This window comes from Corapipo altera, unplaced genomic scaffold, assembly GCF_003945725.1.
Source record: "Corapipo altera isolate COAL_440 unplaced genomic scaffold, ASM394572v1 56, whole genome shotgun sequence".
Taxonomy (NCBI): Eukaryota; Metazoa; Chordata; class Aves; order Passeriformes; family Pipridae; genus Corapipo; species Corapipo altera.
This window is the reverse complement of record NW_020884896.1, coordinates 6,251,600-6,276,922: the sequence shown is the minus strand read 5'-3', so window position 1 is coordinate 6,276,922 and position 25,323 is coordinate 6,251,600. Positions and strand designations below refer to the sequence as shown.

The window sequence follows — 25,323 nt, the reverse complement described above, 5'->3', positions numbered from 1 at the left end:
ATCTAAGTTCAGATCACAGGAGACTGGAGAGTCAAATGCAAGCTGTTTGTGAAGTTTGCATCTTCTAAAAAGACAGAAGTCAAAACGGCAAGGTAATTTGAAGACAACACAGTACAGACATAACACTCCTCCTCTTCAGCATTCACTGTTCGAAAGGCAGTCTGCAGACGAACAAATGAGACAACCAGTAAGAAAAGGGGGAATTCATCACACAGGAGACCCAGACATGAGTCATGACCTTCACATGCATTCAGGTAGCTTCCTTACATGCTTTCCAAGCAGAATAAAGGTCTTTCAGATCGTATCTCAAGAAAAGTCTTTCCTACCCCCACAAGAAGAGGAGGGAGTTTGGTAATTTTACAGTTACAACTGATGAGCAGGATGTGATGAAGTCAGCCCAGTGTCCTGGCCTTGAAGACACTGCCTTCTTCAAAGGTTTTGTTCAGTCTTTGCAACATCCTCGTACTATGCCCACCACCTCCTCCAGCCCTTCCCCTACCTCCTGGCTCAGTCTGACCTCAGTCACCATTTTACCCTTTCATTCCACACCAGTCACTCCCAATTCTTGTTTAGCTCAGCTCTAAGAGGTGCTTTTACAGCAGGCTCCGTGGGACGGATTTTCTGCCCACAATCAGTGGGATGGCTGTCACAGTGGATAATTTATGCAACAGAATGGCCTCATCTTCTGGACAGAGAAGACATGCAGTTCCTGTTGGCAATCCTCCACCACCTGGGATTTAAAGAGGATCCCACATAGAGAAAGAGGTTTAAAAAAAAAAAAATCAAGCAACCACCTATACAATATAAACAAATAAAAGTCTTATTACAAAGAGTGAGGAATACAGAACTTGGCAAGGGAGAGGACTTCTGCATATTCTGCACTCTTTCCATAGCAGGACTCTCGTGTGGCTGCCACAATCACACCATTGATTTGACTGACAGCATTATCCCAGACTGTAGTGATTATGAGTTCTGGTTCCATAATAAGTTAAAAAAAAAAAGTCTCTTGTGGACAACAGTACTTGACCTGCTGGTCATATCTGTGTGCTGGGACACAAGAGAAAAGAGTCATTCAGTTCTACTCATTAAAAACGCCTCTGCACAGTCTGCGAGTGTCTTCCCTGCTTCCAAAGGAACACTTGACACCTTTTACACAGGGAAAGCTCAGGATGGCTGGTGAGATTCCTGGAAAAACACACTCTTCATAGCTGTTCTACAGCTTATCAAGCCTTTCCCCTTCAATTTACTGTTCAGACAGTGGGAGTCAAGAAGACAAACAAAAGTAGCTCTGTACCTACTGGAGCTCCATAAAGCTGACTTCCAATCAGTTTGTTCCACGAGGCTGACTGACTCTGCAGGCTCAGAAACTGTGAGCTCCAGCTGAGGCTTTGGAAGAAGCCAGGGTATGTATCAAGTCAGTCAACCCAACTTACAAATTTTCCAGTGCTAATAAGCTTGCAAATGTAGCTTCTCACTCAAGGATGAGTCCCTGTTGGTTTGGGTTTTTTAAACTGTCTCTATGCCTACCTCTTTCCAGGAATTCTGGTGAAATCTTAGGCATCTTTGAGGTCTCTTGCTATCAAATCTGGTTTAAGTTGGCCAGTAGCTTCAAAATTAATGGGGAGACAGACATCGATAACTGCATAAAGCTCACCTCCTTCTGTGAACTATCTTCTTTCATTGATAAAATCCTTTTCCTGCTCAATTCACTCTCTGTCCCACTCCAGTATATTTAGCAAATCAGTATCTTGAGAAGCTCCCTCGGCCTGAATTAGAGCCAGGATAGGGTTAGTTTTTGCTTTGACCATATTCCCTCCCAGATCTCAAAAATAAACCCCCACAAACGAACAAATCAAACAAAAAAACCCCAAACCAAAACACAAAAACCCAAACCCAAACAAAAAACAAACCCTCGAGCTTCCCCTGAAATTTCTATTACTGCTTTGCACACATCAAAACCAGAGATGACATAAAACCACATCACCACTAGAAGTAACAAACTTCCACCTCATAATAATGGAGAAGACTAAAGAAAGGAGAATCCTTTTCTTCACTGCTGGCAGATCTTTTCTTTCTTGAGGTTCATTCTTTCCTCTGCTAGTCCTAATGACTGCAGACACAATCCTAACGTCTTGATCCTCTATTAGAAAAGTCCCTGCTATCCCTTATTTTCTAAACCCAGCACCCTGCAGCTTGTCAGTCCTGGTAGCTGCTCGCCATACCCACCTACACACCTCTGCCACCCATTGTCAGCAAGAGGCCAGCAGCATTTTAAATGGCAGAAGCTCTGTCCCCTGATGCACTGGGGATTTCTGCCATGCTCAAAACATCACTTGGTAGCAAGCCTCCCGTGCTTGGAGGGAGTGGTTGGATTTGGTTTAAAATATGCTGGCATTAAAGTGCTTGTGAAGAAGGAACAGTCAGAAAACTGCATCTAAATCTCCTACACAACCCAGTTCTCACATCCTTTTCTTTGGATCAGCCTCGGGCGATGCCAGGTGGATGGAGACTGGCTCAGCAAAGAAGGCCTGCAGACCAGCAGCACCACAAGCTGCCTCCACACAAAATAAAGTCTCTCCTTTCTATTTGCAGGTGTTGTTCAGGGCACAGCATTGGCCACACTGGCACTAAATGGTTTGGCCTACTGTCTCAGCCTGCCGGCATCACCTCACTTTGCACCCAGCAAGCCCCGGCACGCAAAGTGCTCTGTTACAGTTTCACAAGCCATTGCAGAGACCACAGCCATCATCTCAAAATAATACTGGGGGCAGTGATCTCACTGATAATCACATCATTAGAGGAGAATCAAATTCCTCCTTGTCCAAGCAGATAAACAGCAGGTCTCTGCGGCACCTTGAGCCTTCCTTTGCAGTGAAATAGTATCTGCAAAATCACAGAAAAAGCTTCATTTGTGACTGCCATACCAACACACTTCTTGTAACAGGCAAGGTAAGGGCATGCAATTCCTGCTTAGCAAGCCTGTTCTCTCCAGCCAGTTGTTATTTCAGGCATGTTTATTATGTGCACTGTTCACAGGCTCAGCCACACAGAGCTCCATTGCCACAGGTTTTGGCATCTCAAAACCTCTCTTCTTAGCTGTGGGCTTTCTAACCACATAAGACAGCGGGGGGGGGGGGGGGGGGCCCCAACTTCCCTGTCAGCATCTCTCCATGAACTCATACAGGAGTACCATCCCTCCCCTGTGCTCTCTTTCTTCTGACTCGGAAGCACAGACCAAAACCTGGCACAATCAAGTTGTCCTGTAATGTGCAATGAGTATCTCTGCCCTGCCATGACTAATGACACTCCTGAGATTGTCACCAGCCCTGCCCTAGAGACATCTCTGACATGCTGAGTTCTTTCCCCCACGTTGCAAAAACAGCAGTGCAGCTTGCCAGGTTATCCTGGATTCAGGATAACCTGGCAAGACAGGAGTGTGTAGAGCCACAAAGTCCCTGGTTAAATGCATTAATAAGCTGAGAAGATTCCTATGCAGCTAACCGGAAAGGGCAAATTCTTACCCTGTACCCTGTAAAACAGAGCAGCTCAGCTCAGAGGAACATCCCCAAATCCAGTACCAAATACATGCATGGTTAGGAGACAGAACAAAAGACCATGTGCAGCTCAGCATTACTGAAACTGCAGGACATGCCTGACAAGGAGACATTTGTATAGGCACAGCCACAACCACAGGGCACATCAGAGGCAACACTGAATGGAGAAGTAGGCCAGAGGATCACCAGCCCAATAATAGCTTTTTGCCACAAGCTAACGTCTGTTCAATCATGCCAATCCTCCCAATATGACTTAAGGGGGGAAAAAAAGCAAAAAGAAAAGGTAGGTGGTTTGCATTTACTAAATATATCACCCATTACCTCAGAGAATGGCCATATGTTTTCAGATTATAAAGAAACACAAACTATTACGGACATTAATGCCTTCCTAATACTGTAGAAAGACAAAGGTGAACTTCAGCATAACCCTGGGTTAATAAAGGCTGACAGAGCCATATAAAAGAGCACAGTTTCCACTTTTGCCTGCAGAAAAGCAACTGCTGAAGATGCTTAGAGGAGCAGCACCTTTAGGAATCAAAGAGAGGGTTCAATGGCTGTTTGAGCCAGGGTTGAGTAATTGCTGTTGAAATGTGGCCAAACACCGAGCTCATCCATTCCTCTGCCTCACTAGAGGAACTGATGGCAGGATCACCACTTTGGGCAGGATCCCTACTGCCCAGCAGCACTGCACATGGCAGAGCCACTGCTCAGGGATGCTCCCACCAGCCAGATGAGGCTGACCTGGCTCAACAGACTGGGAGGATGGAAAAATCCCCAACCACAACGAAACAACGCTGGCAGATGAAACTTTCCAAGTTCCCTTCCAGCACAGCACAACTCTGCAACAGCTGCCCAAGTTTATTCTTAAAGAGGTGTTATATTTTTGCTAACTAATATTTGCAGGGTGGTAGGGAAATCCTCAGAAAGGCAATGACAGGTCCCAGTCACAGAGCTGCCTTGACTCTGCTGAAGAAAACTGCCACACTCCTCCCCAGGATTCACTGGACATTTTCAGACCAGGCTTTCATCTGCTGCCCAGCTGCAGAGATGCAAGGAGCATTGTGTGTAATTGTGAGGGCAACTCACAAACAAAATTGAATCACTGGGAAGGTGTGCTTACAGATGAGACACTGGAGTTCACGGTGGTATAATCATCACAGAATGAGCAGTCCTTAATCCAGCCTGCACAGTTATTTAGAGGTTCCTGTTCTGAGCAAGTACACCACGTACTTTGATCTCTGCTGCCTCCTGCCAAAACTGTGGAAATTAGCAAGCCAAAAACCAAGAGCCATAAAGATATCATGGCAGACAAAACAGATACTATGGTCATATAAGCAGCTCTCCTCCTGAAGGATCCTGGTGCACTTCAGGAGAGACTGAAGGGCAGTTATAACTAATTACCTTTACCTTAATCAAAAAAGTTGCCTTAAATTTAGAGATGAGGAGCCTCTGTTCCGTGAGAGTAATTGAAACTTTGCTGTTCAGTTCACAAACTACCTGAAGTGATGCTCTGAAAGGGCCTGAATCCTGCCAAACTATTGTATGAAGCGCAGTAACTCTGATTGGTGCAATCAGAGCTGTGGTCACAGCCTTGGACAGAAACTCTGTGTTACAGGGGTGTTAGCCACAGTGACAGTCATGCTGAGTTCTTCCTTAAAGCAAGGATCTTTGTCACATATGATGAATCATGCCTCAAGTCACAGCACTTCAAGCAAACTCTTTAATTTGGGATGAAATCGGTCTTTAAGAGCATGCTTCTGCCAGATTTTGGCTCAAAACCACCTTATTAGAGAAAGACGGATTCCACAGACTTTGTCACATAGTTAACATTCACTTAAATCTCTTGTTTTTAAAGAAAACAAAAGCTGAGAAAACTATGTGATAATTAAGCTGCAGGCATGGGAAGCAGACAGATAGTTGAGGCGGTCAAATAACCTTTATTCTGCTCTGTAGAGGCAAACTACAATAGAAAAATGATTAATCTTTGAGGTTTTTCATTACAAATTTGATCCAGTTCATTTTAAAATGTATTAAGTTCTTATTTCCTTTTCCCTCAAACCAGAGGGGAACAACCAGCTAAGGTGTGCTGCTAAGGCTATACTTCTAAGGCTAGATAAAACTGAGCATGGCTAGATTTCTTCTTCCTGTGACACTTTTCCTGATTTTATTACATAACCGCAATATTCTGCTTGTAATCTACTGAGAAATGCATCAACTCCAGTTAACTGAGCTTTGTGCTCGTAATTACGAGTGAAAGTGCAGTGAATAGTCACGTAGACAGATAAACAACTTGGTTTCAGGACAGTGATGAGCTAAGTATCTACCTTTCTCCTCCATCTACCTTAGTCAAAAGAAATATCTTTGACGATCCTGGGCAGCCTGGACTTATTTTAACCTGAAAAGTCAGACTCTTCTGCAGAGCACAGTGTGTTCTTGGGAATGTTTGTTCAGTGCAGATAGCTAGTACAGCTCCACCTCCTGAATTATTTAGAGGACACATTTCCTGCAGCACCTCCCAGCCTTAGATGACCAAGTCTGTGGGACAGTTCTTCCAGGTGAGGAGGGACGGACCCTGAACAAGAAGCAGAAGCTTCCCTAGAAGCAGAAACAAGCAGAGCACAGCAGATGTCTGCAAGGTAGATAGAAGTAGACAGCAGTCACCAGAGGCAGCAAGGGCAACAACACTGGAGAGGACAAGAGGCAAATGTTGTCAGGGTTTCGGCTAGAAACATAGGAACTCCTGGTGCAGGGATCTTTCAAGTCCAACACTGTCCCTCTGCAGGGCTTCTCTACAAACCCATCAGCTCTGAGGAAATCGGGCTCTAAGGCAACACCAAAGCAGATGAAGTTTTGTTACATGCTTATTTTCAAGATCCTATATTACCACTTTTGTTTTTGAATGAGCAGCTGTCAAACGCTATGCAGTGAGATAATACCAGTCTTTTGACAGAGTCTACATTTAAGATCTAAAATAAACTGTGAGAGGTTTATATAGACAAACTATGGAAAGGAAGTAAGTAAAGGATGCATCCGTATCCAAGTGCTCTTAAAGAGAACGTAGGCAGCCAAAGCTCTTCTTTTCCACATTCATGTATTATACCACTCAAGACTTATTATTTTAGGATTATTTCCAGTGCACTGACTGGAGAGGATATCCACAAGTCACATATGCAACTACTCCACAAGCAACCAAGCTGTACAACTGCTTCCACACCCTTCTCCTTTTCCTTTCCTCCTTTTCTACTTCCTATTCCTTTGACTGATGTAGAAGCTGTGTGAGGCGGGGAGCATCTTGCACAGTCTTCAGAGCAGGTATGGCATTTTTATTAGCACATGTAGGGTTGAAGACATTCACAGCTTCCATACAGATAATCCCACCACCTGACCACTGCTCACAGCTGGAATGCCACAAGAACCAGAGAGCAAAACGGACCCGAGATGTACCTTTAGTTTATGTGCCTCAGCCTGAAGATGAAACAGAGCAAGCACCAGGACCTCCATCTGTTAAAGGCAGTTGAGACAACATGGAAAACACACAGTTCAACACAATCCTGCACCTGGCTCACTAGGGAAGCTACAGCCAAGCCTTAGCCACAATATGCCTGAAGGGGATTTGGGATGGCACTACCAACAGCTCTCAGCATCTTGAAAAGAAGAAAATTCAAGAGGGAGATAACATCTGTAGTCATGGACAAATTCCTCACCTCCTCCTCCTGCAGAAGTATTGGGAAGTATTTCAGTGGACCCCTTCCAGAAAGGCACTGTCTGTCTGCACCCCTGTGACATTAAGCACAATGCATCCCACGGCATCTGTGACCTGTGGTCACAGATCATGATCTCACTGTCTCTGACCTTCAACAAATGCAAACTGCAATTTTTATCTTACACAGAATACACCACGTCAAACCAGAAGTCATCATATTCCATCTACGTTCTACATGGGGTGAAAAAGACATATTGCTTCCACAAATGAGAAGATCCAGGTTGTGCACAGGTTGCTAGGCCCAGTGCAGTCCTCTCCGAGTGTCACTGAGCACACACCAAGGTGGGAGAGGTTTACAGGCGTCTACAGTGCTGGACTCAAGACCGTCACTGGAGATCTCAACAGCACCAACATTGCAGCATAGACAGGAAACAGAGTAAAGAGATGAAAAAGACAGAATCAACTTCATTAAAACTCTTTCCAGGCATAATGCAGGCGGTAAGCAGGTGGTCAGAGACTACCAAGATAAGGCCTAGTTCCCCTCATCCCAGCTGAAACATGATCCCTCTTCCTTCCCCCTGCCCACAGGAGGTTTGCACGGAATCTCCTCTGCTGTTCCTGGCACGGGAAGACCAGCTCACCTGTCCTGGGCAGCACCGCTCAAGTCCCACTTCCCTGCTGACCCAGGTCCTCTGGCCAGCTGCCCCACTGCCACTCTGCAGCTCACCCCACACCACCTCCAGCACTGTCCCCTCACAGGTCACCTTGTTCCCTGTCACTACCCCCAAAAGTCATCTGCACCTGCACCTCCACCCGCGGGCCCGCGCCAGCTCCAGCCTCCTGCCCTCACTACAGACACGTTTCCCACGGGTTCCAGTCAAACACCTTTCTCCCTCGTCCTGCAGCCACCCTGCCTCACAAAGCCCTTCCGAGCGGCACTGCCACCCGTTCCTGGAGCCCTGCACCCGCTCGCCGTCCCCACGGCACACGGGGACCCCCGAACTCTGGGCTCTGCATCTCCTACAGCTTCACTTAAGCCACGGCGCTCCCCAAACCTCAGGCGGGACCCCAAAAGCCTCTTCCCCCAGGCATCCCCTGCACCCCCTGTCAGCCCCTCCAGACCCGCTGTCCCAAAGGCCGGCGCAGCCCCCCACGTTCACAGCCGCCCCCCGTCCCAGGGACGCAGCCCCCCGCCACGACGCGACCCCAGAGCCCCCCGGGCGGCCCCCTCCCCTACCTGGGCGGGCTCCACGCCGGCGGGCAGCCCCTCAGGCAGGGCCTGGAGCAGCAGCAGGGCCATGGCGGCGCGGAGCCTCCTCGCCATCCCCCCCACCCCCCGCTCCCGCCTGCCCGGCCCGACTGCGGCCCGGGACGGGAGCCGAGGGGCACCCCGCGCCCGGGCCCGCCCCCGCCGCACGCCTATTGGGCGGGCGACAGCCGCTCGGCTCACTATTGGCTCAGGGCGCTGTCGCTTAGGGAAAAACCGTGAGGGGCGGGGTCTGCGCACTGGGAGCTGCCATCTTGAGTGTGGCGCGGCGGGGAGGGAGCCTAGGGTGGGATTCGGGCCGCCATGTTGTGAGTGGCGGAACTGGCTGGAAAGGGGTGCGGGGGCTGCACCACCCTGCAGTGGAACCTCGGGAGCAGAGCTGGGCACTGCGGAAGGAGTGGGGGGGGCAGTGGCATCCTCTGGCTGCCACAGCCTCCCTGACACCCCGGTGGCAACCAGGCACTCATCCTCCATTCGCCTGGTCACTCCTGGTTACCATGATCCCGGCTCAGCCTCCTCCCACATTGTCCCAAATCCCAACAGCTCGCCCGGTCCTGGGGCATGGAGAGGGTGCTGGGATGGCTGCATCAACATGATGCTTGACTCGAGGTGTCCGATGGGCAGCTTTGTGTTGGTGCCAGCCCCTCTGGGAGACAGGATCAGCATGGAGAAGAAGATCTCCCACTGCGGCTGGATCCCAGAGTTTCTCCATATGGCAATCCCTCGCACTCCCAGGAGGAGTAGGGGCACCGGCACTCGGGATTAATTCACAGCTCCGAGGAAACAACCAGTGTTTCTGGGGCAGTGTCAGAGGGTTTCCACACTGCCACTCCCAGCGTGCCAGGCAGCCTCTGTGCCGGATTGGCATGACAAGGTTTATAAGATGCTCAGATAACATGTTAAGAAAAGCCAGAAAAAAAACAACTGACTTAGCAGTTTATCTCCTGTCATGGCATTTTTTTATCAGGGCAGTACTCAGGCACACCTAGCCCGGCCCGATCAGCTCAGCCGCCTGCTCTGGCACGGACGTTCATCCACTGCACATCGACCCTGCTCCCTCCTCATTCCATGGCACTCGGTTCCCCAGACCCCACCAGCCTTTGGGCTTGGAGCCATCAGCCAAGCCTTCCTGCTGGGACTGCTGATGCCTCAGGGAGCCCACCAGCCCCCCATGCCTGTACTCAGGCTCTGCTGCAGACCAACATGACATCTTTGGTGCGGTTGCCATTTGAAGGGAGGTTGTAAACATGCTGGAGCACTGACATTTCGGTCACAAACAGTTACTGAAGAAGCTTTATTCCTGTTCCCAGGTAGCCCTGAAATTAGAGGCACAGCAGGGAGATGGGCAGCAAGTTCGCCAGAGCACAGGACAAGCCCAGATCAGGTGTGACTCATTGCTGGAGAGCAATTAACACTTGCTGTTCTTCACAAGTGGGAGTGAGTCTGGCTCTGACTCCTGGCAATGAGTTTTCCTTTTCTGTTGTGATGAGAAATGGAGGCAAGGCTGGCCAGAACATGGGGACTTGCTGGCCACAGCTCCCCAGTGACACCAAGGCAGGCTGGGGAGTTACTGTGGTTTTGGGGAGAGCTGAGAGGCACAGGCTGCAGCAACCATCTCCAGAGTGATGTGAGCTGTTGAGATGACTTGAAACCTTCCAGGGAGACTCAAGCTACAACCTACAAACCTAAAAACTCTGCTGAGCTAAACTGTCAGCTGGCATAAATCCATGTCGATCTGAAGAGGGAATCCACTGCCGTAAGCTCGGGATGGGGGGAAGGTCTGTCTTAAGGATCATTTGACAATTCTCTGAGCCCAGAGCAACCCTTTTCCTCTGCCCATGAGCAATAAACTGCACCATGCCCCACTCCCCAGGGCAGGGGGAGAGCTGATGCAAGATGGCAATAGCTCTTCAGAGGGTCTCTGTGCTCCATTGCCCCTCCAGTATGGCTGGGGACAGGAATAAAGGAGTGGCAAAACAGCTGAGGCTTTGCCACCATGGTCCCAGCCTTGGCTTCGTGTGGCTGCTGCCCCAGCATTGCTGGCTGCAGAGCCCTCTGCCCTGATGGGACCCCCCCAAACTGCCAAAGCAGGAAGGGGCAACAGCAAGAGCACGGCTGTGATATAGAGGGGAAGGGCAGTTTTAGGATGCTGCAGCACATTGTTTTACAAGCATTGCCGTGCTCCCAAGCATGCCAGAGGCACCTTGGACCCAAACACAGCCCAGGCAGCTAGAGGTACCTTTCTGAAAGTCCTCAAAGCTGTTTTGGGTGTAGGAGGAGAGCAGCTTGAGTTAAGGAGCTTAAGGAAAGCAGAGAGCGGAGATGTCTCCTTGTGGCCTCTCCCCACGCCCAACAGGAGTGACATCTGTTTCACTTCATGTGCTTATCTGTTATTTTAATTGCACTTTAACAAGAGATCTAATAATGCCAAGGGAACAGATACACAAGTTTGAACATGTTTTCCTACTTTCTGCTGGCCTATTAATTATTTCAGAGCTCTTTTACAGCTTTCTAGCTGTAGCTACGTGTGGTTGGAGACATTATCCTCTCCTTGTTGCAGCTTGGGCAGAAGCAAACCTGTTGTGGATACAGCTTGGCCCTTTGAGAAATACCTTTAAGGTTTGTCTGCTCTCTCTGTAGGAGCAGAGTGGTTAATGTGTCTCTACTCAGGCACGTAGCTGATGCGAGAATCCCTGGGGGATCTGGCATATATCCCTGGCTGGAGAGAGGAGCGTGGACCTTCTGCTGGGCCATGGGGCTCTGGGAACAGCCACGTCATATGGCTTGTTAGAAACATGCTTGTCTCACCGAGGGATGTTCATCAGCAAGCAGAGAGCCTGGGTGCAGCTGATTAAAAGCTTTAGCCCAGGACTTGGGCTCCTTCCTCCTCCAAAAATAAGCTGCATCAAACTCAAGCTGCTCTTCTTCAGGGTGGGAGAGGCCTCATGGCAGACCCAAGTTAGCATCATGCAAACTCTGCCGGGCTAAGAAGATAAACAGCACCCACGGGTGTAGGAAGGGTCACCCAGTGTCATCCCCCCAGTTCCCACAATGGGATAAGTGTCACCATGAGCACAGCACTATTGCCTTTTGTCACTTCTCTTGGGACGCTTTGCAGCTCCAAGAACCATTTGAGGAATGCTGCATTGGATGCCCAAAGATTTCAGAATTCATGCCAGCCCTTACACTCTTCTTCCTTCTCCTGGCCCCTGTGCTGACCCTCTCCCTGGTGCCTGGTCAGTCACAAAGCCCACACCTCTCCCTTTCAAGGCAAGCATGAGACCCACATACCAACCCAGCCCAGCCCAGGGAACCAGACACTCAGAGACCAGCCAGGAGCAGAACCTACAACTGTTTTTTAAAAATCATTGCATTTATTTTTCAACCTTCTTCTGTTGTTTGCAGTGCTGGTATTCAGAGCCCAAGTTAATACAGCTCCGTGACAAGAAAGACAAGTAGCTACTGGAGAGGGTCCAGCAGAGGCCATGATGATGAGGGGTCTGGGGCATCTCTCCTGTGAGGAGAGACTGTGGGAGCTGGGCCTGTCTGGGGAAGACTGAGAGAGGATCTCATCAGTGCATATATATATTGCAAAGGCAGGTGCCACGAGGATGGTGCCAGGTTCTTTTCAGTGGTGCCCAGCAACAGGACAAGGATTAATGGCTATGAACTAAACGACAAGAAGTTCCACTTCAACATGAGGAAGAACTTCTGTGCACTGAGGGTGGTAGAGCACTGGAATAGGCTGTCCAGGCAGGTTTTAGTGTGTCCCTCTCTGGAGATATTCAAAACCCACCTGGATGCCTTCCTGTGTCACCTGCTATAGGTGACCCTGCCTTGGCACTAGATCATCTGCCTAGGCAGACTAGATGATCTTCAGAGGGTCCCTAACAATTGTGTGATTCTGTGACACCTGTGTCTTCTTCCCCCATCCAAGGGGGCACAGAGACAACTGTGTCCATGGTCCTACTTTGGGGACAGTGAGATGTGGGACAAGGGTGACAGCTGGCTTTTGTGATCAGAGGAATGAAAAAATTAGAGCTTAAAAACCATTAGCTATTTCTTTCCTAGATTGTGGCAATTGCAAAGTGAATAAAACCTGAACCTTACAGCAAGGAAGGCATAGTCCAAGCACTGGCCTCTGGACTTTGGGATACTCCCTGTGCAGGGGGGACAGGTCCCTTCATGCCTGCCAAGGCATGATCCAGGTCTTGGTAAGAGGCTGCTGTGAAGGTTTAAGGCAGGAATGTGGTTTGATTGCTGGTACAATGGCAGGACAACTGCTTTCAGAGGTAGAACTGTGCTTTGAGCTCCAAGTGAGAAAGCCTGATGCCTTGTTGGGCCAAGTCCAGTGACCACAAAAGGCTCAGACAGGTTGGGCAGATCCTCCTGCACTGGGCCAGAGGAAGGCACAGGAAATACACGCATTACTCAGGGCAAGAGGGATGTAGGGAAGCATGGACACAGCCAGCAGCAGATGGGGGAGGCTCAGGACAAGCCTAAGTGCTGCAAGCTGGGCACACAGAGCCAGATTCTGCTTCTCCAGTGGAAGGAGGCAGCAGAGAAGATGCTGGGCTGGGGAGCAGATCTGGCTGGACTGTGCTCCTGATCCCTGCTCAGGGGACGCGGTACTGGTGGTGGCAGGGGGCTGGAGGGGTGTGATGGCTCCTGAGGTGATCTCCTTTCACAGTCCCTTGTTAAAATAGACGTACGGCACTTTGTCCCCGTGCTTGGCCACAATGCTGTCACGCAGCTCCAGCTCAAGGTAAGCCAGTGCAAGGGAGCTGTGGGGAGAGGGGGTAGACACTGAGACCTGTGATCCTCCTCCCCAGCCACCAGTCAAACCACCCTCCCTTCCCATTGCCATTTGAGGCCCTCTGCATTCCCTGGGATCTTGAAGGCTCATGTCAAGACCCACCACCCATCCCTGGCATCCACCACTCTGAGTGCTGGAGGGCAGAGAGCTGCCCTTAGAGCTGGGTGACCCATTGCTCCCAGCACAGAGCTCACAGAGCAGGGCAGGCACATGCTCTCCTGCTGCCCTGGGCACCAGCATGTACAGGAAAGTGCTGCCTTGAGTTGAAGGGTGGGTGTCCATCACGCTTCTCCTGGGACGGGCAGAGAAGACCTAGGGGAGGGGGAAGTCTCCCGAGGTCTCATGCAGGAGGGGGAAGCAGTGTGATAGGTACCATCTCTGTGGGAAGAGGGCACAGGCTGCTGGCACCATGAACAGGAGGCTGTGGGACAGAAGAGCCGAACGTTAGTGCTGGGGATCACAGCCCATATGCCCCCCAGCCACAGGGATCTCAGCCCAAGAGGTGCTGCTCACACCTCATGACTCCCAATAACTGGGAAAAGCCCAGGCTGAAAGGCAAGGCTTTGCATTCCTCTGCTGGGAAAGAGGTATTTTTTCTAGCATCCCTTGGAGCCATGCTCCAGGCACCTGCAGGTGTTTGAGCAGTGAGATACTTACAAGCCCCCGCAGAGCAGCACCTGCAGAGGCCCGTGGAGAACCCGGATTCGCTGCAAGGGAAGAGGTGGGATTGAGTCCCTGGGTCTCACCGCAAGCCCTGCTCACAGTGTGGGCAGACTTCTCCCCTCAATGGTGCTGAATGCCCAACGCCCCCAGTGTGCCACCAAACCCTGCAACTCTTCCACAGCCTCTCCATGTCACTCGAGAGACCTTTGGTGTATCAGTGACTTGAGTAGGGGGCAAAGCAAGCCAGGCTCTGCAACCCCCATTTCATCCTCTGCATCTTGGCAGCTGGGAAGCAGGGCTGGGGCACCGCAGAACCCACTGGAAAACTGTGGCAGGGGAAATGTGAGCTCACCTGCATGAACGTGAATTTCTCCAGCCGCTCCATGATGATGGGCAAAATAACTAGGTACAGAGAGAAAAGGTCAGGCTCCTCCTGCAAGCCAGCCTGCAGGGCTCTCCCAGCAGCACTGTCCACCTGGAGGCCATGGCAGCAGCTAGTTGTGCTGAGGGCCACGGGGTGTTTGCTCACAGCAAGGACCTTCACCCACACACATCCATCACCCAGGCAGCATGGTCCATGCTCCTCATGCTCCCAATCCCTCCTGCTGGGCCTGCGGCATGTCAAGGGTCTCATGAGGTGAGGGGATGCTGGGCTGCAGAGCGAGGGGCTAGGGCCAGAGAGCATGAGATGTGTCCTTGTGGGGCCAAACTGCCATGAGAGTGCCCCATGTCCCCCACAGGCTGTGGGTTGGGATGAGGAAGCCTGGGGGCTTGTGGGACTCCGATTGGAATGGCAGGATAAGGAGATCAGCTCCATTTGTGGGATGAGACTAAATGACACCTGGGATGCAGTGCCACCCTCCCTCTTCTTCATGGGGGAAACTGAAGTAGGGGAGGGCAAAGTAGTGGGTCCCAGGGGAGTCGGTGGTCCAGTCCCGCACCCTCCTGCTTTACACTCACTCATGCCCGGTGCTGCCATGGTGATCCTGGAGACCACAACCTGTGCAATGCCCTTCACTGCTGCCCTCTGCAAGCAAAAGCAGCAGGTGAGCCCCTGCAGCGCCGTGCCCCAGCCCAGCCCTCCATCCCCAGACTCACCCTGGAGCGACCGAGCTCATTGTTGTCCCCATCTGTCACTGTGATCCCACTGATGATCTCCCTGAAGGGGACAGGCAGCCATGAGTGGAGGCCAGGGTGGTCGGGAAAGCATAAGAACACAGCAGTGGGGTGAGGGAGTGCCAAGGAGGTCCTCTGTGCTGTGCTGGCACAGCAGCACTGGCTGCCCTTGGGGCACGGGGCTCCATCACCCCGGGGTGCTGTGGTCCCAACCCAGCCGATGCTGCCATCTTCAGGGCACAGCTGCGAGCAGGATCCAGCCGTGCCAGGGACTGACAGTGCTTGAGACCCGCAGCCAAGCCAGGGGACAGTCCCTCACACAGCCCTCCCTGCGCTGCAACTTGTGGGGGACCCCAAGCAGCAGATACAGGTCTCCACATGGGCCCCACCTTGGGTGTACCAGCACCAGGACATCATGGACTGGGGCTCTCCCATCACCACACACAGGAGACCTTTGGGTCTGAGGGATCTTCCGGCCAAGATCCCAGAACAGCTATCCTCAGCCCAAAATCCCCCTCCTGCTCCAGACAGAGGCTGAGCCATCCCACCCGGCATCCTCCACCAGAGACACAGCACTGCAGAAACACAGACTCCCATTCACCTCCCCCCCTATCCTCCCACCCTCTTCAACCCCTAGGGTGGGAATCCAAGGCAGGGTGACCAGGCAGCCCAGGAGCCCGGCTGCCACCAGGTTGCCTTGGGAAGGAACTGGGTTCCTGGAGCTTCCCCTCTGCACTTGACACTTACTGTTGCCGCATCATGGGGATATTGATACAGTTGGCAGCAGCCACAGCTGCGAAGGGGACCCAGCGGGCCAGCAAGGGGGGTGCTCGCTGTGGGAGACAGACTGGCATCAGTGCAGGAGGGCAGGATGTGCCTAGCTGCCCCACCTGGCCCCAGCCTGGCATACCTTGGTGTAGAGGTTGAGTCCCACTGCGGTGGCCAGGGCTGCACCGGTGGCTGTGACATAAGCCACGCCAATTTGCCTGGACAGCGATTTCCAAAGACAGGAGAGAACAGAAACATCAACTCTGACTCAACCCTGTTCCTTCAGTACCCAAGACGGGGCATAGGTGGTCTTTACAGAGTCTCCAGGGGGGTGTCAACATAGAGGGTCCCTATTCCGTGTGTGGGATCACTCACCTCAGCGAGATGGGAGAGGCAGCGTTACGGTTGGTGTAGTTGACGAAGGCATTGAAGGACTGGTTCACCCACTGCCAAAAAACCACAGCAGGCACTGTCCTGCAGAGGGAAGGGACCAGGAGAGCACACGAGGGCTGTCATGGATGCCTGGCCTGTGCCTGTGGTCAGGCTTGGCAGTGAGCCAGCCAAGATGCCCTCAGTATACTTGTCATGGTGACTCCAAAAGGAAACTGAGGAACCCTGGCAAAGCCACGAGCCAGTGGCAGAGCTGGGGAATGACCCAGGAATCCTGGCTGCCCTAGGGCTTTGGGGATCACAGGAGGGGGTCCAGCCCTGCAGGGCACTTAGGCAGGAGTGGGAGATGCAGCTCTCAGCAGGGCGGCAGCCATCCTGCTGGGCTGAGATAAGCCTTTGTCAAAGGGAGCAGCAAGGAGGGAACACGTGGGGACAAAATAGGCTCTGGGGGACCAGGGTGCCTGGGCTCCTACTGGTGTCTCAGGAACACGGAAGTGGGGCAGGAAGGGACACAGGGAGATGTGGGTCTGGGCAGGCTTTGGGATGCAGGAAGGTGGAGATGGGCTGAGAAGAGGGTGACCCATCGGCACTGGGAGATCTGCCATCCAGACTGGACCTCATCGGCAACTGTCAAACCAGTCTAGCAAGGAGGGGTCGGATTGGATGGAGATCCAATGGGAAAAGAAGTGTATGATCCACATAGTCTGGAGACAGGATTGCTCACCCCCCCAGCAGCCATTTCAGCAGGTAAATGCAGGGAGCTGTCAGCAGGGGCTGGGGATGCTGAAGCAACCTGGCCTGGGGGCAGATTTGGTTCTCAGTTCTGAGGACTGCTATGGTCCGCAGACCAAGAGCAGCAGCCAAGTAGGACTTGGTTGTATTAATCACTACAAGAGCTCTGGGAAGAGCTGAGCTGAGCTCAGTGTGAAGTGAGACCATCCTCAGCGATGCCAGAGGCCGAGGGAATCTGTGATGCTTCCACCACAGGCTGGGTGCTGGCGACAGGGCACAGGGACATGCATGGGGCTTGGCCAAGGGACACAGGCAAGCACAGCAGCCATGGGCATGCCTTGGGCATGCACCATGAGTACCCAGCCCCAGAAGAGGCAGACTGGCCACACTCCAGCCATCGGAGGACCTCTTGAAGGGCTGGGGGCTGTCACAGCTGTGTCCCCAGCCTGGCAAACCCATGAGCTCACCGATAGAACTGGAGCATGAAGCCGGTGATGGCCATGCCCCCTGGCACCTGGAAGGACATCCTCCCGATGAGGTTCATCTTCTCACCGCTGTCAGGGTGGAAGGCTGAGTCGTACAGCTTCTTGGCATAGAGCAGCTGCTCCTGGCTGCTTCCTGGTGGCACCAGCCCGGCCCTGCAAGACCAGAGCCTATTGGGGAAGCTGCACAGACCTGCCAGCACCTGGCGCTGCCGGAGTGCAGAGCCCCGGGCATCATACATGAAAGGCAGAGGAAACATCTCCCATGAGAGATACATGTTACAGCTTAGGGCTCCTGGGAAAAGCCTGGGAAACTCTCCCAAAACTGCCTCCAGGGGATGTTAAGTCACAGTGTACCTGCTTGCAAATGACTGCCTCCATCCGCCTGCAACACTGCAGAATGGTCAGGTATGGCAACGGGCACAGGTATGGCACTTGCCCTGGCTGTACCCCTGCCCCTCACCTGCAGCCTTCCACCAGGGCCTTGGCCCGGTCCAGCTCCTCCTCTGGCACCAGCACTGTCCGCGGGTCGGTGATGTTGAGGAAATGTTTCAGGCGCCCCACAAAGGTGCTCTGGTCCCAGCGTGGGGCGTCAATGTTGAAGCCAAGGGGAACAGTGGTCATTTTGCTCTGGGTCTGTCCAGGGGAAGAAGGTGGCTCAGTAGGATTCTGCCTCGCTTGCTCATTGAGTGCAGGCCTGCCACGGGAACGGTCAGCTGGGTGAGAGCCAGGGCAGGTTTATGTTTAATGAGATAGTTGGACTTTCAGCAGCCGTGAGCCTGGGAGCCTCCTGCACCCCTGTTGCCAGCAGAACATTGCAGCGAGGCTGTTCCTCCATACACCATCCCACTTGCATGGGGTCCCCCCACTGGTGCTGCCCCTCAAAGCACCCAGAACACCCTCCTTGGGGTGGGATATGCTGCACAGCACTGCAGGGCCCAGCTCACCCCTTCCAGGGCTGCACAGCCCTGCCCTGTGAGCACTCTGTTTGGGAGAAGAGGCCGACCGTCACCTGGCTATAACCTCCTTTCGGATAGTTGTACAGAGCGATAAGATCTCCCCTAAGCCTCCTTTTCTCCAGGCTAAACACCTCCAGCTCCCTCAGCCACTCCTCATAAAACTTGAGCTCCAAACCTTTCACCAACTTCGTTGCCCTTCTCTGGAAGGCACGGCCCGGCACAGCACAGCACGGCTCGGCACAACCACAGCTCGCCACGGCCCGGCCCGGTTCAGCTCGGCTCTGCACGGCTCCGGACACCACACGCCCAGCCCAGCCCAGCCCAGCCCAGCCCAGCCCTGCCCTGCCCCTGCCCCTGCCCCTGCCCCTGCCCCTGCCCCTGCCCCTGCCCCTGCCCCTGCCCCTGCCCCTGCCCCTGCCCCTTCCCTCCCCGTCCCCACGTGTCCCACCTGCGCTCCCCGGGCCCCTCTCCCGCCCACATGTCCCGCCCCCGCCCCCGCGCTCCGACGCGTGGCCGCCCTCAGCCAATCACATAGCCCCGAGCGGCCGCGCCCACCTCCCCTCGGGGGGCCGCCCTCGTACGCATGCGCTCGTTGGGGGGCGGGGCCTGAGTGTGGCCCCGCCCCCGGGCGCGCGCACGTCGTCGCGCGGGGCGGGTGTGACGCAGTTGCCCATGGTAACCCCGGGCCGCGCCGAGGATGGTGAGCGGGGCGGGGGCAGCGCCGGGACGGGACGGGCCCGGGGGGGCACGGGGGGCCTGAGGGGCCTGAGGGGCCGGGGGCGCCACCGCCGCGGAGCGTGGGGTAATGAGGGCCGGAGGCACCACCCCGGGTCTGTCGGGCCCGGCTGGGGCCCAGGGCAGGCACTGGCGGGCCTGGGGCCGTGAAGGGGTGTGCCGAGAGGACGGGACCGGGAGTATGGACCAGGCTCTGCTCGGTGATGCCGGGCAGTAGGGCACAGGGCAACGCGCACAAGCTGATGCAGAGGAAGTTCCGCTTGAACTTCTTTACTGTGCGGGTGACCACGCACTGGAACAGATTGCCCAAAGAAACTGTGAAGTTTCTCTCACTGGAGAAATTCCAGAACCGTCTGTATGCAATCCTGTGCCATGTGCTCTAGGGTGTCCCTGCTTCATTAGGAAGGTCGGACCAGATGACTCACTGTGGTCCCTTCCAGCCTGTCCTGTTCTGTGATGCTGTGACACTCACCCGGGAGTCTGGCAGTCCTGGGATCCGAGTGCCCACCTGGGCAGAGTGGGGGGTGCCAGGGAACTGGTGGGGCAGGGGTGTCTTGTTGGGATTGGGGAGCCCTGGGCTGTGGAGGTTGGGGGCACCCAGACAAAGGGATATGGGAACAGTGTAAACTTGTGGCCTCCAGCCGTGGGAGACCCTGGCAGGACACAGAGATTACAGGGGACATGGAGAAGGGAGTTGAGTCCAGACAAGGGCAACAAAGCTGGTGAAGGGTTTGAGCACAAGTCCTATGAGGAGCAGCTGAGGGAGCTGAGGTTGTTTAGCCTGGAGAAAAGGAGGCTTAGGGGGGACCTTGGCACTCTCTACAACTACCTAAAAGGGGGATGTAGCCAGGTGGCAGTCATCCTCTTCTTCCAGGCAACTGGTGATAGGATGAGAGGACATAGTCTTAAATTGTGCCAGCAGAGGATTAGATTGGACATTAGGAGAAAGTTCTTCACAGAAGTGATTAGATGTTGGAATGGGCTGCCCAGGGAGGTGTTCCACAAAAGACTGTACGTGGCATTTAGTCCCACAGTCTAGTTGATGTGGTGGTGTTGGGTCGTAGGTTGGACTCAGAGGTGTTTTCCAGCCTAATTGATTGTGTGAGTTGGATCTTGGCAGGGGCTGGGAGACCTGAGGATGCTGTAGGGGGATGGGATCAGCCTGCTTGGAGTTGATTCAGTCAAGGTCTGGAAGGTGTAATGGAGGGTTGGGTGCTTGGGAGGGCTGGGGAGCAGGATGGCAGTGGCCCATCTGGTCTGAGGAGGGAAGGAGCAATGGAAGAGCCTGGCAAGGATGGAGGGCAGTGTTCAGGGGTTGACTATGAAGAGTCTGGGACCATCTGTGGCTGTAAAGGGACACTGGACAGCCCAACCAAGGTGGGAGGAGGCCACCCTATGACCTGAATCCTGGCTGTAGGAGTTCATGAGGGAGCTACCAGAGAGCTTGGTGAGGTGCAAGGGCTGGTTGTTGGTAAACAGCCTTAGAAGGGGAGTTCAGTCATGGCAGAGAGGCCTGGATGAAGGGGTTGCATGTTCAGGGATGGGCAGACGGAGACAAACTGCTCAGAGGCTGAAAGAAAACTGCCAGTTGGGTGGGATGGACAGTCTGGTGAGTCATTGGGAAAACCCAGTCAGTGTTGACTGGCTAGTATAGTTTGCTGGGATCTTCTGTGCTCTGGGGCTGGGGAGATGAGGGACAATCTGGGTTGAAAAGAAAAAATAAGAATACACTGGGGGAAGGAATGGGAATGGAGTTTTGATGCTGATGGGAGAGAGATCCCAGGGAGAAAATAAGTGTTGGAGGAGAGAAATTAATTGTTTGAGAGGTAGCAGTATGGATTGAAGAAAGAAGTTGGAGTCTTGGGTGGAGGGCAATGCTGGGATATAGGTAAGGTGGTGAGGGTACACTGCAGTCTGAATTGAGGTTGTGGGAAGGTTGGATGATGGACCAGGGTGTTGGAAACATCTTGGGTTTAGATGCCAGAGTAGTTGGGGCGGGATGCTAGCAAAGTCCAGTGAGGACTGGGTCTGTGGGTGAAGGGTGGTGAGAGAGAGAGATGCTGTGGGTGGGGAGCAGCTGCTGAGGATGCAGCATGAGCAGAGAGCACAGGCAGAAGGAAATAGCAGTGGGAAAGGAGCTTTCCCAAGGGCACAGCTTTATTTTGTCCAGGAGCCCTCTGGACTCAAGCTGGATTCGTGCAAATGGGCAGCATGGGAGGAGGTATAAGCAAGAGCAGCAAAGGCAGCTTCTCATCTTCACTGGGTTAATTCTGGCTGCATCCCCACCTGCTGGGCTACAGAGAGAGAGATTGAGATAAGGCCTGTGGGATCTGCTCTATTTCAGATGAGTTGGTGATGGAGCATGTCACACCAGACACCAAAGCCATCACAGGATGGACATCTGCTGTAAAGATGAGGGCAGCTGCTTCCAGCAGTGCAGTGCTTTGTAGGACACATTTGGCCTGCAGCTGTCAAATCTGCTCTTCTGCCTTATGATGTCCCGATAAGCTGGTATAGTCTGGGATCTGGCTGCTCTTATCCAGACTCTTTGTGCGTGGAGAGGGCAGACTGGGTGTTCTCCAGTGTTTGTGTTATTTGATACAACATTTTACTGCCTCTTTGTCTATTTTTCTTTTCCGGGAGTTGTTTTTTTGAATTGTAGCCTCTCAGGCAGGGTGGGTGGCACTTTGAGGTGCCTGGTGGACTGGCTGGACTGGCAGGAGACTGCACTGTCTCTCTAGATTCTCAACTTCTGCTGAAACAGAATTATCCTTCGTGGTAGAAATTCTGAAACAGCAGCAATAGTATCCAAAGCAGCTGTGGCAGCCCCGGGGTGTGGGTCAGCAGTCAGAAATGATCCAAACAGCTTGATGTAACAATTTGCTGCTTGTCGTCTGAGCTGTGGTAGCTGCCCGTGGACGTGTTCTGCCGTGTCGTGATTGCATTGGGAGGCACTTAAACCCCCTTCAGCAACTGCTGGCTCCAGTAATGAGAGGGTTAATGCTGAGGTTTGAATTATTTCAGTGTTCATCCAAGTGAGTAGGTACAGAGGGGAAGTGTCTCCTTCTGCAGAGCATACCAGCATTTCTCACAGCTGTGGGGCAGGGGTGGTGGAAGGTCACAGGTAGAGCAGGGAGGGAAGGATGAGCATAAAACTGCATAGCATGAGAGACAATGTAGCACTGTAGTCTTTGGCACAGTTAAGCAGCATCTGTGGTGGGCACACAGCAAGGGCAAAGGGAGGCTGCTACATGAAAGGTTATGCTGCTTTCCAAAGTTTAGGAAATGCTGTGTGAAGCAGAGCTTGTGGCCTCCTCATCACTGTAATAACAATCTTTACCAGGAGAGATGGTATGTTGTTGATAGATACTGGGGCCAGAGGATGGCCAGTGTTTTTCTAAAACCATTGATTGAGGATGACATCATTATGTCAAAACCAGAATTGTCAAAGTGTGGCCCTGTTTTACAGTTGAGGAAACTGAGTGATGGAGTGTCTAGCTGATACTAGACAGATCTGGTAGAGAGGACGAAATACCAGCATAGCTAAATGTGTAGTCAGGCATTTTTCTACTGGTCTTGAGCTCATGTTTCTAGGAAAACCAGCATTTATCTCTTGCCTACTGTAGATGTACCTAGAAATTCTTTCTTTTGTCCCTTGTTCCTTAGCAGTAAGGCTCTATTTAAAAAGGCCCCATTTGAAAAAAAAAATGCTTTCAAGGGTTTTAATAGTGCCTTACTACTTTAGTTTCCCAGTACAGTTCCATGTCATGTTTTTTGGTTTATTTTACTGATTGCTGAGAGGTTGATAGGAGAAACCACCTGCAGATAGGAGAGTATATCAGCCACTGACCAAGACTTTGAAGTTCTAAAAGCAGACAAAGACTGCTGACATCGTCCAGTGCTGCACATTGGCTTTTCTCTGTGCAGGGCAAAATGCTTCCTTCAAACTTACTAAAACCAAAGGAGATTGATTTTAATTATGAAAAGAGGATTCGTGCTGGTATTGGGTAATGTATCAAACTGGAAAGTGCTGTGTGACCTCTTTGACAGAAAACTATGTTAGTAGGTTTGAGCTGAAAAAACTCTGTAGGTGACTCGACTCCATTAAATTTTGGATTTCAATTCAGGAAAGAAAGTCTGCATTGAATGACACCATATGGTGGAGACATGCAGCAAGCAAATGATTTTTTGGGAGTTTTGCCAGAGTAAGAAGTATTGAATAAACTGTGCTCAATAGATTAATTTACTTCGGTTGTATTTTGAAAAAGACTGGGTGATTTTATGACCATTAGTGACATTTGCAGTTCTGCAGCCGAAGATAAAGGTAATCAGACGTCATTCTTCAGGGCACCAGCTAATCAGTGCAGTTGTCAGGAAGGACTCCCCTCCTCCAGCTCTGTGTGTGCAGGATTGCACCCTGGATGACAAATGTAGCCTCAAATATCCACTGCGGAAGGCAGAATATTTGGCTCAACTAAGCCCCTCGTCCTTCCCCACGTCAGCTTCTCCTGTTTGACTTTCTGAAACCATCACGTGCACCCTCTGTCTTTAACTTATTCTGTAAAAATGGTGAACTGCTACCATATTGCTTAATTAACAATAAATTGGGGTCCAGAGCTGTGCTAGGTACTGTGCAGGCAGAACATGGAGTTGTTCCCCATGCCATGGAAATATGGTCTGTCTGAGGTGAGAGATAATGAAGCGATATGAGTGAGGAGAGTCCAAGACAGGTTTGAACTTGACATGTTGGCTGCCTAAACCTCATCAAGGATTGTAGGTGTGGCAGAGAAGGAATTAGCAGAAGAATCATGGGGTGGTTTTATGGATATTTTGCGAAGTTTCTCCCACGGTGGTAGGAAAGGCACAAAGCTTTGAGAATACAGCTCAGCAGTGCTGGGGGGCAGCTGTGGGGAGACAGGAGCCACTATGGCAAATGTGCTTGGCTGGGAAGAGCCTTGAGGCTGAAGACAGGTGACTTGTGGTTGCAGCAGTGGGGAAGAGGGCGTCTGTGCAGGGGTGTAGGGATGGGGGAGATGTGGTCACAGTGGCAGGCTGAGCTGCTGAGCTTTGTGGCTGTATTGCATCTTGGTGAATTGATTTGATTCTACCTAAATATCCACATATAGTAGATAAGCAATTGCTGGTGACTAAGGGTGGTTTTATTTTAAATTCATTATCTGAGCTTTGTGGCTAATGAAGTTAAACAGAATACATTTACGTCTCTTTCCTAATAGGAATCAACTGTGCTCTACAGCAGCTTGTGGGCCATGCATTTTATCCATGCACCATGTATCCAACCCTCAGTACAAGGGGAAATTGTTCTTTCCATTATGGCTTTATATTGCCAATCTGATACAATATTTAAACAGATTATCTCAATGCTCTGTTTGTCCCAAACCAATTTTTGCTTTGGCCTATAAAGTGAATCTTCCTTTCAGCGGCTTCTGTGGTACAGGATGTAGTTACATGCATCAACTAGTTCAAAAGACCCATATACAGCATGGATTTAAAGCTGAATAAACCCACAAAACCCTTAGCTAGGACTATAAATGTCACTGTATTTTTATATATGTCTGCCTTTTTTTTTTTAAAGAGACTAGGATTACTGCATGCAGCTATAACCGAAAGTCTTTTGATAATTCGGTGGGTATTTTAAACCTAGCAATGATATCTTTTAATAAAACCACACATCCCTGCTTTCTGAAGGATGCTAATAAGATGGTTAGCTTTTCTTTCATGCTTGATGTGTTTGAGTGCTCCTGCCCATTTAGTTGCATCTCAGAATTTAATGCCCCACTCTGATTTCACCGTAATTGTCAGGAGTCTCTTTTTCTTATTGTATGTCCCCACTCACTGTCTGGAAAATGCAGTCTCCTCATTGCTGACCCCATCAGTCTGTCTCCTCATGGTGCTCATAAGGAAAACCCTCTCCACCAAGGACAAAGATGTTTTTAAACAAACCAATCTGATATAAAACATAGTTTGCTTAACCCAGAGGTGACCAAGAAGCGATTGCTGGCGGACTGTGCCCAGCCTTGAGGTGCTCTGTCTGGCTGCCCTTCTCCAAAGGCTGTGCACGCTGCCATGCTGTGCTGTTCATTATCTGAGCAGCGTCTGCAGTTCCCTTCTCTGTTACAG

At 51.8% G+C, this 25,323-nt stretch overlaps 3 protein-coding genes across 13 annotated transcripts in view; 1 reads left to right on the top strand and 2 right to left on the bottom strand.

Annotated features, from left to right (window-relative positions):
- WBP1L (WW domain binding protein 1 like) overlaps nt 1–8,596 on the bottom strand; it is a 57,916-nt gene extending 49,320 nt beyond the window's left edge. Inside the window, exon 1 of one of the 3 annotated variants that reach the window (XM_027647830.1) lies at nt 8,495–8,596. In XM_027647830.1, coding sequence (XP_027503631.1) covers nt 8,495–8,581 — 87 coding nt within the window. In that variant the 5' untranslated portion in view covers nt 8,582–8,596. The remainder of the gene's footprint in view (nt 1–8,494) is intronic. The other 2 variants (XM_027647832.1, XM_027647833.1) reach the window with 2 other exon arrangements.
- A 3,280-nt stretch (nt 8,597–11,876) lies between these two features.
- Nucleotides 11,877–18,928, bottom strand: SFXN2 (sideroflexin 2). Of its 9 annotated transcripts, XM_027648248.1 has the most exons (12): nt 18,626–18,748; nt 17,955–18,127; nt 17,477–17,647; nt 16,263–16,361; nt 16,030–16,105; nt 15,867–15,952; nt 15,102–15,162; nt 14,958–15,030; nt 14,356–14,405; nt 13,998–14,047; nt 13,714–13,761; nt 11,877–13,308 (listed from the first exon to the last, which is right to left on the bottom strand). In XM_027648248.1, the coding sequence occupies exons 2-12, from the start codon at nt 18,113–18,115 to the stop codon at nt 13,209–13,211; spliced, it is 975 nt and encodes a 324-aa protein (XP_027504049.1). In that variant the 5' UTR covers nt 18,116–18,127; nt 18,626–18,748; the 3' UTR covers nt 11,877–13,208. The 9 variants fall into 9 exon arrangements, with proteins under 9 accessions (XP_027504049.1, XP_027504045.1, XP_027504046.1 ...); XM_027648245.1 differs by lacking the exon at nt 18,626–18,748 and adding an exon at nt 18,899–18,928 and having other exon boundaries at nt 13,209–13,308; nt 14,356–15,030; XM_027648247.1 differs by lacking the exon at nt 18,626–18,748 and adding an exon at nt 18,899–18,920 and having other exon boundaries at nt 13,209–13,308; nt 14,356–15,030; nt 17,955–18,207.
- Nucleotides 18,929–19,041: 113 nt separating this feature from the next.
- The window catches only part of ARL3 (ADP ribosylation factor like GTPase 3), a 30,413-nt gene continuing 24,131 nt past the window's right edge, over nt 19,042–25,323 (top strand). The window contains exon 1 of the mRNA XM_027647995.1: nt 19,042–19,150. Coding sequence (XP_027503796.1) covers nt 19,148–19,150 — 3 coding nt within the window. The 5' untranslated portion in view covers nt 19,042–19,147. The remainder of the gene's footprint in view (nt 19,151–25,323) is intronic.

Coding starts and splice junctions, on each gene's coding strand:
- SFXN2 (XM_027648245.1), bottom strand. CDS start 18,115: ATGACCACTGTTCCCCTTGGCTTCAACATTGACGCCCCACGCTGGGAC. Junction 16,106..16,262: donor GCCTCTCCCATCTCGCTGAG/GTGAGTGATCCC, acceptor ATCGCTGTCCAG/GCAAATTGGCGTGGCTTATG. Junction 13,309..13,713: donor GCCCTCTTCCCACAGAGATG/GTACCTATCACA, acceptor CTCTCCCCACAG/CTCCCTTGCACTGGCTTACC.